Source organism: Cavia porcellus, unplaced genomic scaffold, assembly GCF_034190915.1.
Source record: "Cavia porcellus strain 051 isolate PalLab524CR breed Dunkin Hartley unplaced genomic scaffold, mCavPor4.1 scaffold_1, whole genome shotgun sequence".
Taxonomy (NCBI): Eukaryota; Metazoa; Chordata; class Mammalia; order Rodentia; family Caviidae; genus Cavia; species Cavia porcellus.
The window spans coordinates 111,892,626-111,907,210 of record NW_026947484.1 but is presented as its reverse complement, the minus strand read 5'-3'; the positions used below and the strand labels follow the sequence as shown (position 1 = coordinate 111,907,210).

The 14,585-nt window shown below is 37.7% G+C and overlaps 1 protein-coding gene and 1 pseudogene across 2 annotated transcripts in view; both read right to left on the bottom strand.

Moving 5' to 3' along the window:
- Nucleotides 1–838: 838 nt before the first annotated feature.
- The window catches only part of Lrrc8d (leucine rich repeat containing 8 VRAC subunit D), a 114,068-nt gene continuing 100,321 nt past the window's right edge, over nt 839–14,585 (bottom strand). For both annotated transcript variants that reach the window (XM_013143067.3, XM_003479154.5), the window contains exon 2: nt 839–3,821. In XM_013143067.3, the coding sequence (XP_012998521.1) occupies nt 1,243–3,819 (2,577 nt within the window). In that variant the 5' untranslated portion in view covers nt 3,820–3,821 and the 3' untranslated portion in view covers nt 839–1,242. The remainder of the gene's footprint in view (nt 3,822–14,585) is intronic.
- Nucleotides 4,503–14,585, bottom strand: part of LOC134477062 (small nuclear ribonucleoprotein G-like) — an 83,674-nt pseudogene continuing 73,591 nt past the window's right edge.

Here is a 14,585-nt window from a genome sequence, read left to right as displayed (position 1 = left end):
GTCATCCAGGGAGCCAAACAGATCTCTTCTTTTGAAAACAAACTCCTACATAAGGCCTGTGATATACTCGTCAGGTCATATTTAAATTGGGGACAAGGATTTTAATTTTTCTGAGACTGACTTAGATCTGGTTTGTAAGAAAAGAAAACCATAATCTAAAAAGTATACTCTGCCGGCCCCTCCCTATCTCTTCAAGCTGTAGACAAACACAGGAAATACAGCTTGTCACTAAAATGAATAGGAGAAGTTAAGATTTTTTCCAATTCACTGAACTGTACAATTTTTTTTTACCATCACCATGAAAACAGCAGGAAATTAAGTGATACTTGCTATGATTTTGTGTTAGCTTCTCAGTGGTGATACCAACACACTGTGAATCACAAAATCACTAAAAAAGTATTTTGGTCATAATTAATTTATTTTTAAAAAATGTTTTTTATTTATTGGCAACCCTCGAGTATTGATACAAAAGTGTACCATATAATCAGAACTCCAGCCTATGGGGAAAAACTACTATTTTAAGATGTGCTATTTTACTTTTCCTTATTATTTAATAAGAAAAACAAAAAATGAGCAATCTAAATGTTTTTACTGTATTTAAGGCCTTCCAGAATGTGAAGATTTACAAAATGGGATTCTCATCGGACAAGCAGCAGCACTTGTCCAACACTGTAAAATGTGCTCATTTGAGATGCTTTAAATAAAACAGGAAAGAAATCAATATTGCAGCAAATCTAAATCTGTAAGTTAGAAGTTGATGTGTCTTCTTTAGTGATTTAAGCTAAAGTAATATTGGACCAGTTAAGCAAAGTAAATCATGACATCTCAGAAAAGATAATATAGTAAGAAAAAGTCAATTTAATCATTTACTTTAGCAGGCAAGCAATTTGTAAACATTCAGTAGCGGCAGCATCCAAGTTACAAACAATTTAAAAAGAACCAATATTAGTGATTATAATTTTTCCTTTCCTTTCCCCAGGAGAAAAAGAAAATGTATATAGAAAGGAAGAAAAAAAAAAAAAAGGAAAAGAAAGAAAAAAAGATATGGAAATGAATGACTTCAAACACTACAAACATGAACATTCAATTATGTCTTCTATCAGCCTTCTATGCATCCCCTCTGTGTTTTATTTTAAAAGATGTATCTACTCCTAAAATGCATTATCTTGCAATAACTTGTACGTGAGCATTTGCAATCTAGGAAGTTGTTCCTGCACAGGGATGTGCATGTATTATCTCAGTTTAAATCCCATTCGCAAAGGGAAGATTTATGTCTTGGTTCAATGCTTCTTTGACTTCTAGTGGCAGGGTGTCAAAAAGGTGATCTTCCACAACAAGCCCACTTTTCTTGAGCATTCGACACAGGCCCAGCTGGGCTGGCAAGCGGTCCAAGCAGTTTCCCTTCAGCTCCAGCTGAGTGAGCTGAGAGAGCTGACCAATTTTTTCTGGGAGGGAGGTGATGCAGTTTTGCCCCAGATTCAAAGTCCTCAACTTCACACATTTAAACAATTGTTTTGGCAAAATGTCCACTTTGTTCCCAGTGATATGCAAATGCTGCAGGTTCTGAAGCAATCCTATTTCTATTGGAATCATTGAAATGTTATTGTAGCTTACATCTAAGCATCTGAGTTTCTGTAAACTAAACACTGCCACTGGTAAGGATTCGAGCTTGTTGTTGGAGAAATAAAGAGACTCCAAATTTTTGACATGGGTAATGGAGGGAGGAATGGTGACAATTTTATTATGCCACAATTTTAAACAAGTCAGTCGTTTTAAATGCTGGAAACTGATGATCTCCTCAATTGTGCGTATGTTATTTGACTTTAAATCCAGTTCTTGTAAATTAGAGAGGCTGAAAATAGCATGTGGGATTCTCTCTAGTTCACAGTTCTGCAGTTCCAGCTCAGCGACATTCATCATTTTTTTAAGGCTGTTCAGTACCAAGAGTTTAGTGCCGTCATTATGAATGACTAACTTTGTAAGATGTGGAGCCACATCTGTAATGTTGGAGGGAACTTTGGTCAAATTGCTCTTCACATGGAGAATCTTAAGGTGCCGCAATTCTCGGAGGGATTCGAGTCCTATCATCTTATTGTTTTCTGAGTTCAAATTGCCTATCAAGTACAACTCTCGAAGGTTTTTGAGCAGATACACCCAGGCAGGAATTTCAGCCACATCGGTGAACTTCACGTGAAGGCATCTCAAGTGATCGCGAAGAAAGCTAAAAGCAGTCTGTTCAACTTTTGCTGGGCAGTGGCAGAGGTGGAGCTCTTGGAGGTTAGTCATTTGAGAAATCTTAGCGGGAATTTTAGCTTCTGGAATCAGTTCAAGTTTTAGCACATCCAGGTCTGTGAGGTCAAAGACAGCATCGGGAACTCCTGACAACATGAACAGGTGCAGCTCCTGCTTGTCCTGGGCATTGCGTGACACGTGCTGCCTGAGTTTTTCAAATGTCCACTCGTGGTTTAAACTAATTTCCCTAAGTTTGTTTTCACTGACTTCCGACAAGAATACACCAAAACGCTTGGAATACAGCTGGTCGTACTGGTCTACCATATGTAGGAGGAACGCAAAGTCATTTTTTACATCGGGAATGTCACTGAAACTGCTCTCTTCTCTGACTTTCTCAAAAGAGTATTCCTTCAAAGGTATCCTGAATAACCAGAACAGAGTGTAGAGGCAGATAAAACCATAAACACAAATAATGGAAATATAACTGATGAGAAGCTTTTTCAACATGTAGGCCATGTTGTGGGTGCACTCAAACACTTCATAGCCAGTCAGGTGCTCGACTTTGGGTTTGCAGACGTGCTCGAAGCTGATAGCGTTGACAAAGTTTGCAGTGTAGCAGAGAATGAAAATGAACTTGGCTGTTTTGATAACTGTTTGGACCACATAGAGTTTATAGATTAAGTCACTGTCTTCTACATGGGCACGGAACTTCCTCACTTTCTCAAACAGGGCTTTAGCCTGTTCCCCATCTTTTTTGTCCAAGATGGTCATGCTAGGAACTTCAATAACAGGCTTTTCAGCTGAGAACTTGAAGCCAGTTTTGTTGATCATTGGGGTACTGGCGCTGGGGCTCCCCTCATCACTGCTGGTGGATACATGCTTTGGTAGAGTCTGGGCACCTGTTATTCTCTGTTTGTTTTCCTCTGAATCTTCACATGCCGTCTCAGACAATGCTTTAGTAGTCCAAGGAGATTCAAAACACTTTCCTAATATTGAAACAAAATGTTCTACTTTTGAACATGTTTTGGGATATTTGAACCAAAAGTTGCTGCTGACCATGAGAATAATAGTATGGATAAGAGCAAGGTATGGAAAGTATTTAGAATACCACGGAAGGGCCAGATGGTAACACATCTGATTAATAAATACATATTGCTGAAAATCCAAGTTTGTTTTTCGCCCTGTTGGATCTTTCTTCTCTTTCTTTGCCTCCTGATTTGGAGCTGTGGAATCTGGGTGAGGATATGTGGCTCTGAGAGGTATGTCAGGTGTCACAGCAGATGTACCGAAGGAAATGTCATTTGTTATCCGCCCGTCTTGGTCTTGGTTAGTGGCTGCTTCCATCTTCGGGACATCAGTGGTGACATCAGTATTTCCTGGTGGCGTATGTGCCTTTGAACTTACAGGAGACGGCAACACTGGCAAGCAGACCACCTGATCTTTGGTAAGTTGCATGGTTCCCGCAAAGATGGCTACCATCAACATAACAACAGCCAGGTAATCCATAAACACGTCCCACCATGGTTTCAGGATTCGGTAAGTTGGCTGAATGTCATTAAGTGAAGCAACTTCTGCGAGGGTAAACATTCCTAGAAAACAAGAAATCAAAACATTATTACGGAGCTGCAAGTGCAGCTTGGAACTTTTGCCTGCCCCAAACTAAAGTCTTCTCATTCAGGTCCTACCTTTTTGTTTAAGATAGGTATGATAATAAATAAATAAATAAATAAATAAATAAATAAAAGAAATATATATGAGGGAAATGGTCACTTGTTTTTAGTACAGTAGTTTTGTTTTGTTTTTTTTTTTCTTCACAGGGAAAGATTAAGAATTCTAGGTAAGAAGTAATGGCAGGCTATAGAAAATCTGATGGTTATGGTTTAGAACTGGGACATCTCCCAAAGGATACTCAGGGTGATAGTGTCGATGGGCTGATGTACTGTGAGGAGGTGGGACTAGTTGGAAGAGGAGGTCATTGGGGGCCTGATGCGCTTCCTGGCCACCGCGATGTGAGCTTTCTTCCACGCTACCCTTTCTCTGCCATCCTATGTCTGTGGCTAAGCCTCCCAATCATGGACTGAAACTTCTGAAACCCTAAATCAAAATCAATCTCTCCTCTTAAGCTGTGGGCTTTGTTTCAGCAATGAGGAAAGTGACTAAAACAGTACTGGATCTAGAAGGAAGACAGGAGAGCAGGATGGCATTCACTGTGAACTGGATTAATTCAAGGTCAAGACTGAAGTTTTGGGGTGGGAGTGTGACATGATTCCTTTTTTCTTTTTCTTTTTTTTTTTCATTTTTATTAGTACATGTTTGCAGTTCAAAATGATTACCTTCACTGTAGGGAATAGCTACATGTACATAACACATTCCAATTCTATTTTTCCCCCTTCCGTCTACTTCCCTTTTATTCTTCCAGCATGAGTCGTTTATTTAAGACCTTATGAAGTTAATTTTTTATGTAAGTCAACATTGAACAGTTTGTGTGTATTGTTAAACTCTTAATACAGTACTTCAGACTGAGTCTAATACCATTCTCCTAAGGTATGATTCTTGAAGGTTTGTGCTTCCTATATGTACAATACAGATAACACTTTCTAAGAATTGCTAGGAATTTAAATTATGTAATGACTGTAAGACTGTTAGCATACTTTTCAGCTATATATGCTAGTTCTTACACTCTTCTTAAAAGAGTCCCACAGGCAGCTGAAACTAGAGTCTATAATCTAAGAATTCTTAGATATACAATATATATACAGGGAGTTGATCAATATATATACACATCTGAAACTCTGGCCTTTGATCCAGAACCTTTAGAAAGAATGTGGAATGAATAGCAGGCCAAAGACCCAAGTGGGCGTGAAATAATCAGTGACGTTACTGCCGAATAAGTTATGACCAGTAAGATATTTGATTTCTATCAAAGCAGGTGACCCCAGCAGCAATGAAAGGAGTCCCTGTGACAAGACACTGGACAATATGGTCAACATTCGTGTTTGGCTGGCAGCTTGACAGTACAGTAGTTAAAGTAATAAATTACAAGGACAATCATTCTGAAAAATAACCAAGAAAAATACAATGTTTAACAGTTTCAAGTAAGGAAAGTGGGCTTCTATAATCACATATATAAGCCAAATGTTTATCTTCTCAAATTTGGAAGGTCCAATTTTTTGAAAAAACAGTATCATATCTTTGCTTTTTCAAGAGGTTATTGGATTCTGATATTTAAAAATACAATTATTTCTTTAAAAAACTGATATGAAATGATAACAAGCAAAACAGTAGGATGTAAGATTACAATATGAAAATCAATAGTATTTGTACATACCAATAATGAATCTACCTAGAAAAAAAATCAGGAAAACAATTCCATTCACAATGGCTTTTAAGAAAAACACTAAATACCGAGAGATTAACATAAGTAGGTAAAAAAAACCTGTATAATGAAAATGACAAAATTCTAAAAAAAAAAAAGAAAAGAAAAGAAAATGACAAAATTCTAAAACAAGAAAACTACTGGACATGGTGTATGCCTGTAATCCTACCACTTGGGAAGCTGAGGCAGGAGGACTGCTGTGAATTGGAGATCAGTCTGGGCTACAAAGTGAGTCCAAGGCCAGCATGAACTGCATAGTGAGAACCTGTTTCAAAAAAAACCTGAAGAGGTCACTAGAAAATTGAAAGACATCACTTGCTCTTATATTGGGAGGAATAATTTTGTTAAAATGGTAATATTTCCAAAAGTAATCTATAGAGTCAGGGAAATCCCTATTAAAATATCAACATCCTTCACAGAACTAGAAAAAGCAATCCTCAAATATAGGACCCAGAATAGCTGAAGCTATCCTGAACAAAGAGTAAAGATGGGAGTTTCACAATACTAGATTTCCAATTATATTAAAAAGCTATAGTAACAAAACAATATGGTAGTGGTAGGAAAAGAAACATGTAAACCAATGGAATCAAGCAAAACAACACCATGTACTTGTTGGCACCTGGTTTTTGACAAAGGGACCAAAAACATGCATAGGAGAAAAAGCAACCTCTTTAACAAATAGTGCTGGAAAAACTGGATAGCCATTTGTAGAAGATTCATACTGGATTCCTATCTCTCACTCTCCTACAAAATGGATCAAAGACCTCGAGACAAGAACAGAAAAGTTTCAAACCGTTGGAAGATAACATAGGGAAACACTTAAAGCCATAGGCATACAGGTAGACTTTCTGATTAGAACAACAATAACACAGAAAATAGTATCATGAATCAAAAAATGGGATTACACCATATTAAAAAGTTTCTGCACAAAAAGAAAACAACAGTGAGAAGATAATTTACAGAACTGGAGAAAAATTTTGGTAGCTACTGTTCCAATAAAAGAACAAAATCCAGAACATATAAGGAACACAAAAAACAAGTGAGCAACAAAACCCTAAACAAATGATGCATGCAAAAAAAGGTAGGAAATAAACTGAATAATACTTCTCAGAAGAAGTATAAATGGATAGTAAGTATGTGAAAATGCTTGACATCTTTGACCATTAGGGAAATGCAAATCAAAATTACTATGAGATTTCATCCTATCCCAGTCAGAATGGCTATGGCGAAGCAAGTACCTGTGTGTGTGCACATGTACACACACACACACACACACACACACAAATATGCTGGGAAGCAATCTGAGAGGCAGGAAGAGGAAGACTTCTACACTGTTGGTAGGAATGCAAAATAATACAGTCACAGGAAATCAGTATGGGGGTTCCTCAAAAACTACAACGAAAAATACCATTTGACCCAGCTATATCTATCCAGGGTACACTCCTGAAAGAATTAAAAGACACCACACACCACAGTCAAATGTTGGTACTGGGCTGCTTTGAAACTTATCAAATTTGGTATTCAAGGGTTTTGGTGCAAATTCCCCTTGCACCTCACCCCTCAGTGTTCATTTGTTTGGTACTTGGTACTCAAACTAGAACTTCCCGGGGTCCATGGCCTCATAACTTACTACCCTCTCCAGCCAAAGCAATCTGTTTGGTTCTTACTTTTTGGTACTGACAACACCTACTACTGGAACCAATTAACAACAAATACTTCGATATCTATGTATTGTGATACATGCATATTTATGTGTATTCCAGCACAATTCACAATAGTGAACTCTGGAAACAGCCAAGACGCCCATTAATACATGCATAAATGGATAAAAGAAAATGTGTTATGTATATATAATGGATTATTATTCAGTCACAAAGGAAAATGAACTCATGCTATTTGCAAGCAAATGGATGAAACCTGAGACCATCATGTTAAACAAATTCAGACACAAAAAGGCAGACTCAGAAAGTCCAAAAGAGTTAAATTCACGTGTTTTCTCAAGGAGACTAAAATATAAATGAAGGAATAATATAAAGGAGCAATGACAGCCAACTAGAAGGTAAACTCTTTAGAGCTAAAGAAGGCAGGGGTGGGAAGGAAGAGAGACGTAAAGAAATAAAGATCATCAAGATGTGTTTTATATGCATGTACCAGTTTCCTCCAAATGAATATCACTATTCTGTATTATAAAAAGGCAGGTGCGCACACACACACACACACACACACACACACACACACAAACACATACAAGGAAGGCAAGTACTCAAAGTTTTAGGAATGCATTTTTTAAAAATAAAGGATGAAAAATTGATTTTAACCATTTTATGTAAGAGCTGCCTGCTGTCTGTGTTGAGAAGATGTCTAATGCTAACTCTGGTTTCAGCAAATATGCTATCGCCAATTATTACAGTCCTTTTTAAATGACAAAATGGAGAGTTAGAATTTGGGGATTTCTGTTGATTTATTTCTTTCTCTCAAATTAAGTTTCTGAAAGCAAGACCATCTTTTTCTTCCCCCTGACACCCACTAATATAACTTGTACTGTAAAAAGTATGTGCAATTATTACTTCTTAACAAAATATAATTACTCCACTGTAATATCAACCTAGGGAGCGCTGGTTTTGTAAACGAAGAATCTTAACTGGGTACACACAAGCCTGAGAACTTCAAACAAATAAATTACTAAATTTTCTTATAATTTGTGAAATTTGCTAAAAATCACATTCTCTGACTGTAGGGCTAAGAATGAAATGTTTGCTATCCAGGATTTATATATATAAAAAAGAAACAACCTAACACACTGCTCTTTTGCTTGGACAAGATAGTGTACCTGAGACTCTCAACTTACAAGATAAATTTATTTTGATTCATAGTTTCAAAACCTGATCAGCTGACCCAATGTAGGAAAAGCACAGTGAAGAGCTTATGAAAGAAATCTGCTCAGAACGCAGACAGTGCAGGAAGTGCCCCCAGATACACCCTCCAAAGGCACAGTCCCAGTGACTATCTCCTCCAACTGGGTCTAACCTCCCAATGGCATACTCAGCTATAAACTCATCACTAGATTAATCACTGAGAGGTAAAATACTACCATGACCCAGTCTCCTTCAAAAGCCCCACCTCTAAACAGACCTCTGTCCCTAGTCCCCAAAGGTCCATGTCTATCATTACGCAAAATATATTCATCCATATCCAAAAGTTGCTTAAGTCTTAAAGGATCCAGCACTGCTTAAAAGTTCATCAGAGGCTTAAGGCAAATTCTTAGGTGTGAGTCCCTGCACAAACCAAAAAGAAAATCAGATTCATCCAACTTAAAATGGTGCAAGTTAAACATTCCCATTCCAAAAGGGAGAAATGGGTATACAGAAAGAAAGAAGACTGAAACAAGACCAAACCTCACTCAGGGCACGCAGGGCATTTGGTGACAAGCTAAGAAAGAGTTCCAGAAATAGAAAAGCTAACCAACACAAGGTCCTTTAACAAACCTTTCTCATGGCTTATGTTTTATCTTGGTAACTACTAATACCTCCAAAAAGCCATTCTCCCTTGTTGTCAGCCACTCTCTCTCTGTTTTTTCAATACTTCCTTTACATTGCTTTCACCAGACTATCTGGTTTCTGTTGCCTTTTCCAGGAAGCTTTCCCATCCTCCAGTCTGAGTGAGATGCTCCTCCAATGTCCTGGCACACTCTCTACTTCTCTCTCTCTCTCTTTTTTTTTTTTGGTACTGGGGATCAAACTCACAACTTTGTGCTTGCCAGGCAGGCATTTATGCCACTGAGCTAAATCCCCAGCCCAGGTCTCTCTACTTCTGACTGTTACAGTCATCACATGGGGTTTGCTTATATGGTTTCCCACAAGCTTCATAAAATAAGCCAGAGACCATGGTCCTCTTTCTTTCAATGCCAAACACATAGGAGGTGCTCCATCAATGAAAAGAATGTATGAGAGCTTGATTATCACCCTTGGCAGCACAAACATTCCAAGACACTCACTAATTAGTACATTTTATAAAATGAATTGCTACCACAAAGCAACCTGGGCCATGTAAAAATAGAACTGTACACCATGGCCCTACATAAAAAACTGAGACCCACACAGCAAATAATCTCTGGGGTTTTTTTAAAGTGGTGATATTTTGAAGGTGTTAAAGCTTCAGTGGTGGTTTTCATGCACCTTATACTCAGGACATGCTTTGATTCCAGGAGAAAGAAGCTGATTGTATTCTCAGAGGATAATGAATGAATGAAAAGGTAGTGGCAGAGAACAGAGCAACACAGTACTATAATTTCACTTTGTTCCATACCTTTCCAGCAAGGGTAATAAAGCCAATTAACTTCAAAAGAGCATGCAACAACTCTAAATTCTTTTCCAGCATACTGTCTACTGAATCACCCCACCAATGTTTTCATGTTCCTGCAAGTCACCTAGCCCATTTCTCTTTTTTCTTTCTGTGAACTCTTACTCTTTAATTCTCAGCTCAAGAACTATCTTTCCTGCAAATTCCTATCATATTATCTAACAGTTAATTGCTCCCAATCCTAGTTATTTCAATTAAATTGTTTGCTATTTTCCTTCCACACACCAAGTACTGTTTTAGAGCTTTACATCTGATGCAATTCCTTGCTTTTGCATTCTTGGAAATAAACAGGTAAAGGGCTGAAGATTTAGCTCAGTGGCATAAGTAAGTGCCTGCCTGGCAAGCGAGAGGTCATGAGTTCAATCTCTGGTACCAAAAAAAAAAAAAAAAAAAGGGGGGGAAATAAACAGGTGACAAGTTTAGAGTTTTAGGCTTTGAAGATAAAGGAATGGCTCCATTTTTTGTATTTATTTGTTTATTTGTTTGTTTGTTTGTTTTGGGTACTGGGGACTGAATTCACTTGCTAGGCAGGTGCTTGTGCCTCTGAGCCAAACCCTGGGCCCAGGCTCTATTTTTAAAATTGTTATATAATATTATAAATCCATCAGAATTCCCACAATTAAAGAGATAGGTGTTGGTGAGGATGCAGGAGCAACTGAAACTTGAACATTAGTGTGGGAGTTGTGAATCTGCATAGCCACACTGGGAAACATTTTGATAGTATCTCCCAAAATCAAATATATGCATATGCTATAGGTGCTCGGTATATATTTAGAACAAACATATATAACAATGCTTGCAATGGCACATAAAGTGGAAGCTATCCAATGCTTATCAGTAGGAGAATGGAAAAATGAAATGCGGCAAAACATTAAAATTATTGGTAGTTTTTCTAACATGTAATTTCTGTCATGTCTCTGCACCTTTGCATTTATATTTCTTGGGTCAAAACTGTTCCCCACCTGCTCCAATGTTCTCCCTGCTCCTTCTTGTCTCAATTTAAGAATCAGCACTCAGTAAAGTCCTCCCAATTACCCTAGGCAGACTTAGGCCGCCTTGCCCTGAGACTCTCCTGTGCTTCATAGTCACTAGGTCAGAGTAATTTTCTTAACCTTTCCCTGTTACTATCCCCAGTAAACTGGGAGCCCCTGTGGGCAAGGATTATTTATATTATCTCTGCCCAGCTGCCCCTGACTCCACAGTGCCTGGCACACGGTTGGCGATGTCCCTGACTTCTCAGTGAGTATCCTGAAAGACCGCCTTAGAAGCAGTGGTGATTACACAACTTTATCACTGTCTCCCTAAAGCCAAGGACAAGAGAGAGAAATTACCTCCTTCAGCAGTCAGCCCTAGGCTAACAACACAGACAGTGGTCCACAAGAAGAGATTCGGTTAACTCTCACTTAGTTTGGTCAGAAAGGTCATTTAAGCTTCTAAGCTTTGTACTATTGAGCTATAAGAATACCTAAATCGATGCTGTAATAAGAATTTACTGAGAGGTTATATAGGAAAGCAGTTCACAAACTATATAAAGTGCTGCAATTCATGGTAAATAAGAGGTGGCAAAGAACCTATGCCTCAGCCTTAGATGGGATTTTAAATCCTGGACTCCACTAATTATTTGGCTTCCACAGCTTAACTTTGTAAACCTATTTCTTTATTTGTCACAGCCCGTCAGCAAGCTAGAGCAGTCTATGAAGTTCTATGAGATTCAGGCAATGTCCCACAATCGCTCCATTTGTGTACATCCAGCCTTTACCAGTTGGAGCTTCTGCATGCTGCCAAGTTTCTCCATTGTATTGTAGCTTCTTTTTATGTCAGATTCAGTCCTTTGTAATCTAGGGAGAGCAGGTCCCTCTGCTCAAGCCAGCTTTTTCCCAGTATTAGTCTGGTATAGCCCTGTACAGGTATTGCACCTTAAGGTAAGCAAAGAATGGATGACACCAAGGTACTCCGGCCACAAGGCAGGAAATCAGTGCTTTCCTGGAATACTGGCCACTAACTAGCTTGCACCTCAAACACAGGACTTGAACCAATGATATGCCTTTTACCCAATTTTATTCACCAAATTCTAATATAATGAACAACATTTGACCTTCCTCTCAGGAAGTGGTTTCAACCACTAACTGAAATAAAGATACAATAGCACTGTGAAACACAACTTTCATATACTGAGTGTGTATGTATGTGTGTGTGCTACATTACATATATATTCATATAATACAGTGTATTAAGTAACACTGCAGTTCTCAGGTGACTTTTTAATGAGAAGTCAAGTCAATGAGAGAGAAGATTTGCACTTGGCTCCCTGAATCCTGGTATCTTGAGTTCTGATCTCAGTAAATCAGAACTCAGACTGGCTATAAATGGTTATCAGGAAATGTGTGTGTGTGAGTGTGTGTGTGTGTGTGTGTGTGTGTTGCCTGAGTAAGGCTCTTTTAGTAAGTATTAATTGCATATATTCTTTGGGCTCCCCTTTAATACATAGTATATCTACTGCAAAGGACTTAAATCAAGAAATTTTTTTTTTGTACCAGAACTTTTTGAAAGAAGGAGGTCACTGGACTTTGGCTAGACAAAGATGAAGCCAAAAAAAAAAATTATTTTTTTTTTAAAGTAACAGAAGTTGAAACGAAAATTAACAGGGATCCAATCTAAATTTTTTCATGCTTATGACTCACTTCCTGTTGTTTTATTCAACTATATGGTCAAAAGTAATCTGGTAACCTATAAGCCAGGTTCAAAAATTAATGAATCAGTGAGACTAGGTAGCACATGCCTGTAATCCCAACACTTGGGGAAGTTGAGGCAAGAGAACTGCAACTTTGAGCCTGGCAATTTAGGAAGCTCCTGTCTCAAAAACTAAAATAGGCTGAGGATGTAGCTCAGTGGTAGAATGCCCCTGGCTCCACTACTCCATTACTGCAAATATGCGTGTGTGCGCGCACACACACGTACACCAACATCAAGTTAAAAATTAAGAGGCAGAGATACTAAAAGAGCACTGAATTGTACACTTTGAGTGGGTAAACTGTATGGCATATGAATTTTATTTCAATAAAGCTGTTAAAATGTAGAAACCCTCAATCTTTGTTTTACTATCAACAGAAACAGGATACTCAAAATAGATATAAGCTGTAGCCTACTGTGCTATTCATACTAGACTACATTTTAAGTTGCATGTTTTAAAAATGATTGTATGATGTTATTTTGTTACAGTCACTTGGTTCTGAAAAAAATCTTTAGAATTTTACTTACTCCTCTTTGAGCATCCATGCTTCATCTATCAATTCTGTCTTATAACCCCTCAGGGTAAATGTGTTAGAAACACTCAGTTTGTGGATGTCTGGCACAAAATGCCCCCTCCCCAAAGGCATCTACTGAATTGGAATGCAAAAAAAAAAAAAAAAAATCCACAAAACTACAAACCTGGCATTCAAAAATTATTGCAACAATTCCTTGAATTCTGAACTAGTATGTAATCCTGAAATATTGTATATGATCACTTAAAAAGTTTAAATTGGGTCTAGCTAGACACAGAGGTCTTTAATATGCTTATTAGGGCTTTGAATGGTATTTAAAGAGTTTAATGTATGAAAAAGTAAATCAATCTAATACTTACTTTTTCACATAGACAATGATCTTCCTACCCAATCAAATACCAATTTTCATTTTTCTACCTCTAGATTCTGTGGAAAAATAATCCTCTTTTTAGTCAAACAAGGCAAAGGGAGAATATCCAAGAGACTTGTGAGGGTTAAACTCTGAAATCCTTCACTGAAATAAGTCCAAGGATGACGAACTGGAAGTTTATAAAGAGCTGATAAACTACACCATTACTACAGATGGCCCACCTCAACACTAAAAGCACATGCAAACACATATGTGCATGTATGTGCAGACCCATATACACCTAAGTCAGGTATCAAAACTTCATAGTATTAGAGAAAATAACTAATGCTTCGGCTCCAAAATGGTTAAGAAGGCATGAATCATTTTTTCCAACAGTCTCTGGTTTTACGTAACTGTTAGCAGTAACAGATACTACTGTTATGAAAGACACTTTAAACATGTCTCATTAGGGTCACTTTCTCAAAAGTTTGTAAGAAATTATACTTTAAACAAGTATGCTGGCACATGCCTATAATCTCAGCTCTTTGGGAGGCTGAAGTAAGATCATCACGAATTTGAGCACAGCCAGGCCATTTTACAGGAAGGAAGAAAAACAAAAACCCAAAAGATCTGGGGATATAGCTCAGCATGAGGTCTCAAAGTTCAGTCTTCAGTACAGAGGAAAAAAAAGTTTCCCTCATTATTATTACGGGATCTTGAAAATAACTAAAACAATTTTTTATGTGGGGAAAACATCCTGATTAAAGTTTCTTATAAAAAACATACTATTATCAAATTTCACAATAGGCAAAATCCACCCATCTTGTTAATCACTAACATCTTTTAAATAAATCCATTTAACACCTGAAAGAAGAGGACTATACAAAGTTCAGAACTTGTGAAATTTAAGATCTTTACACAAAGAACATCTCAGTACCTCTTTTAGGGTTTCTTTTAGAGTACTACTATCCACAGAGAAATTCTGCTTCAAAGCCAAGGAAAAAAT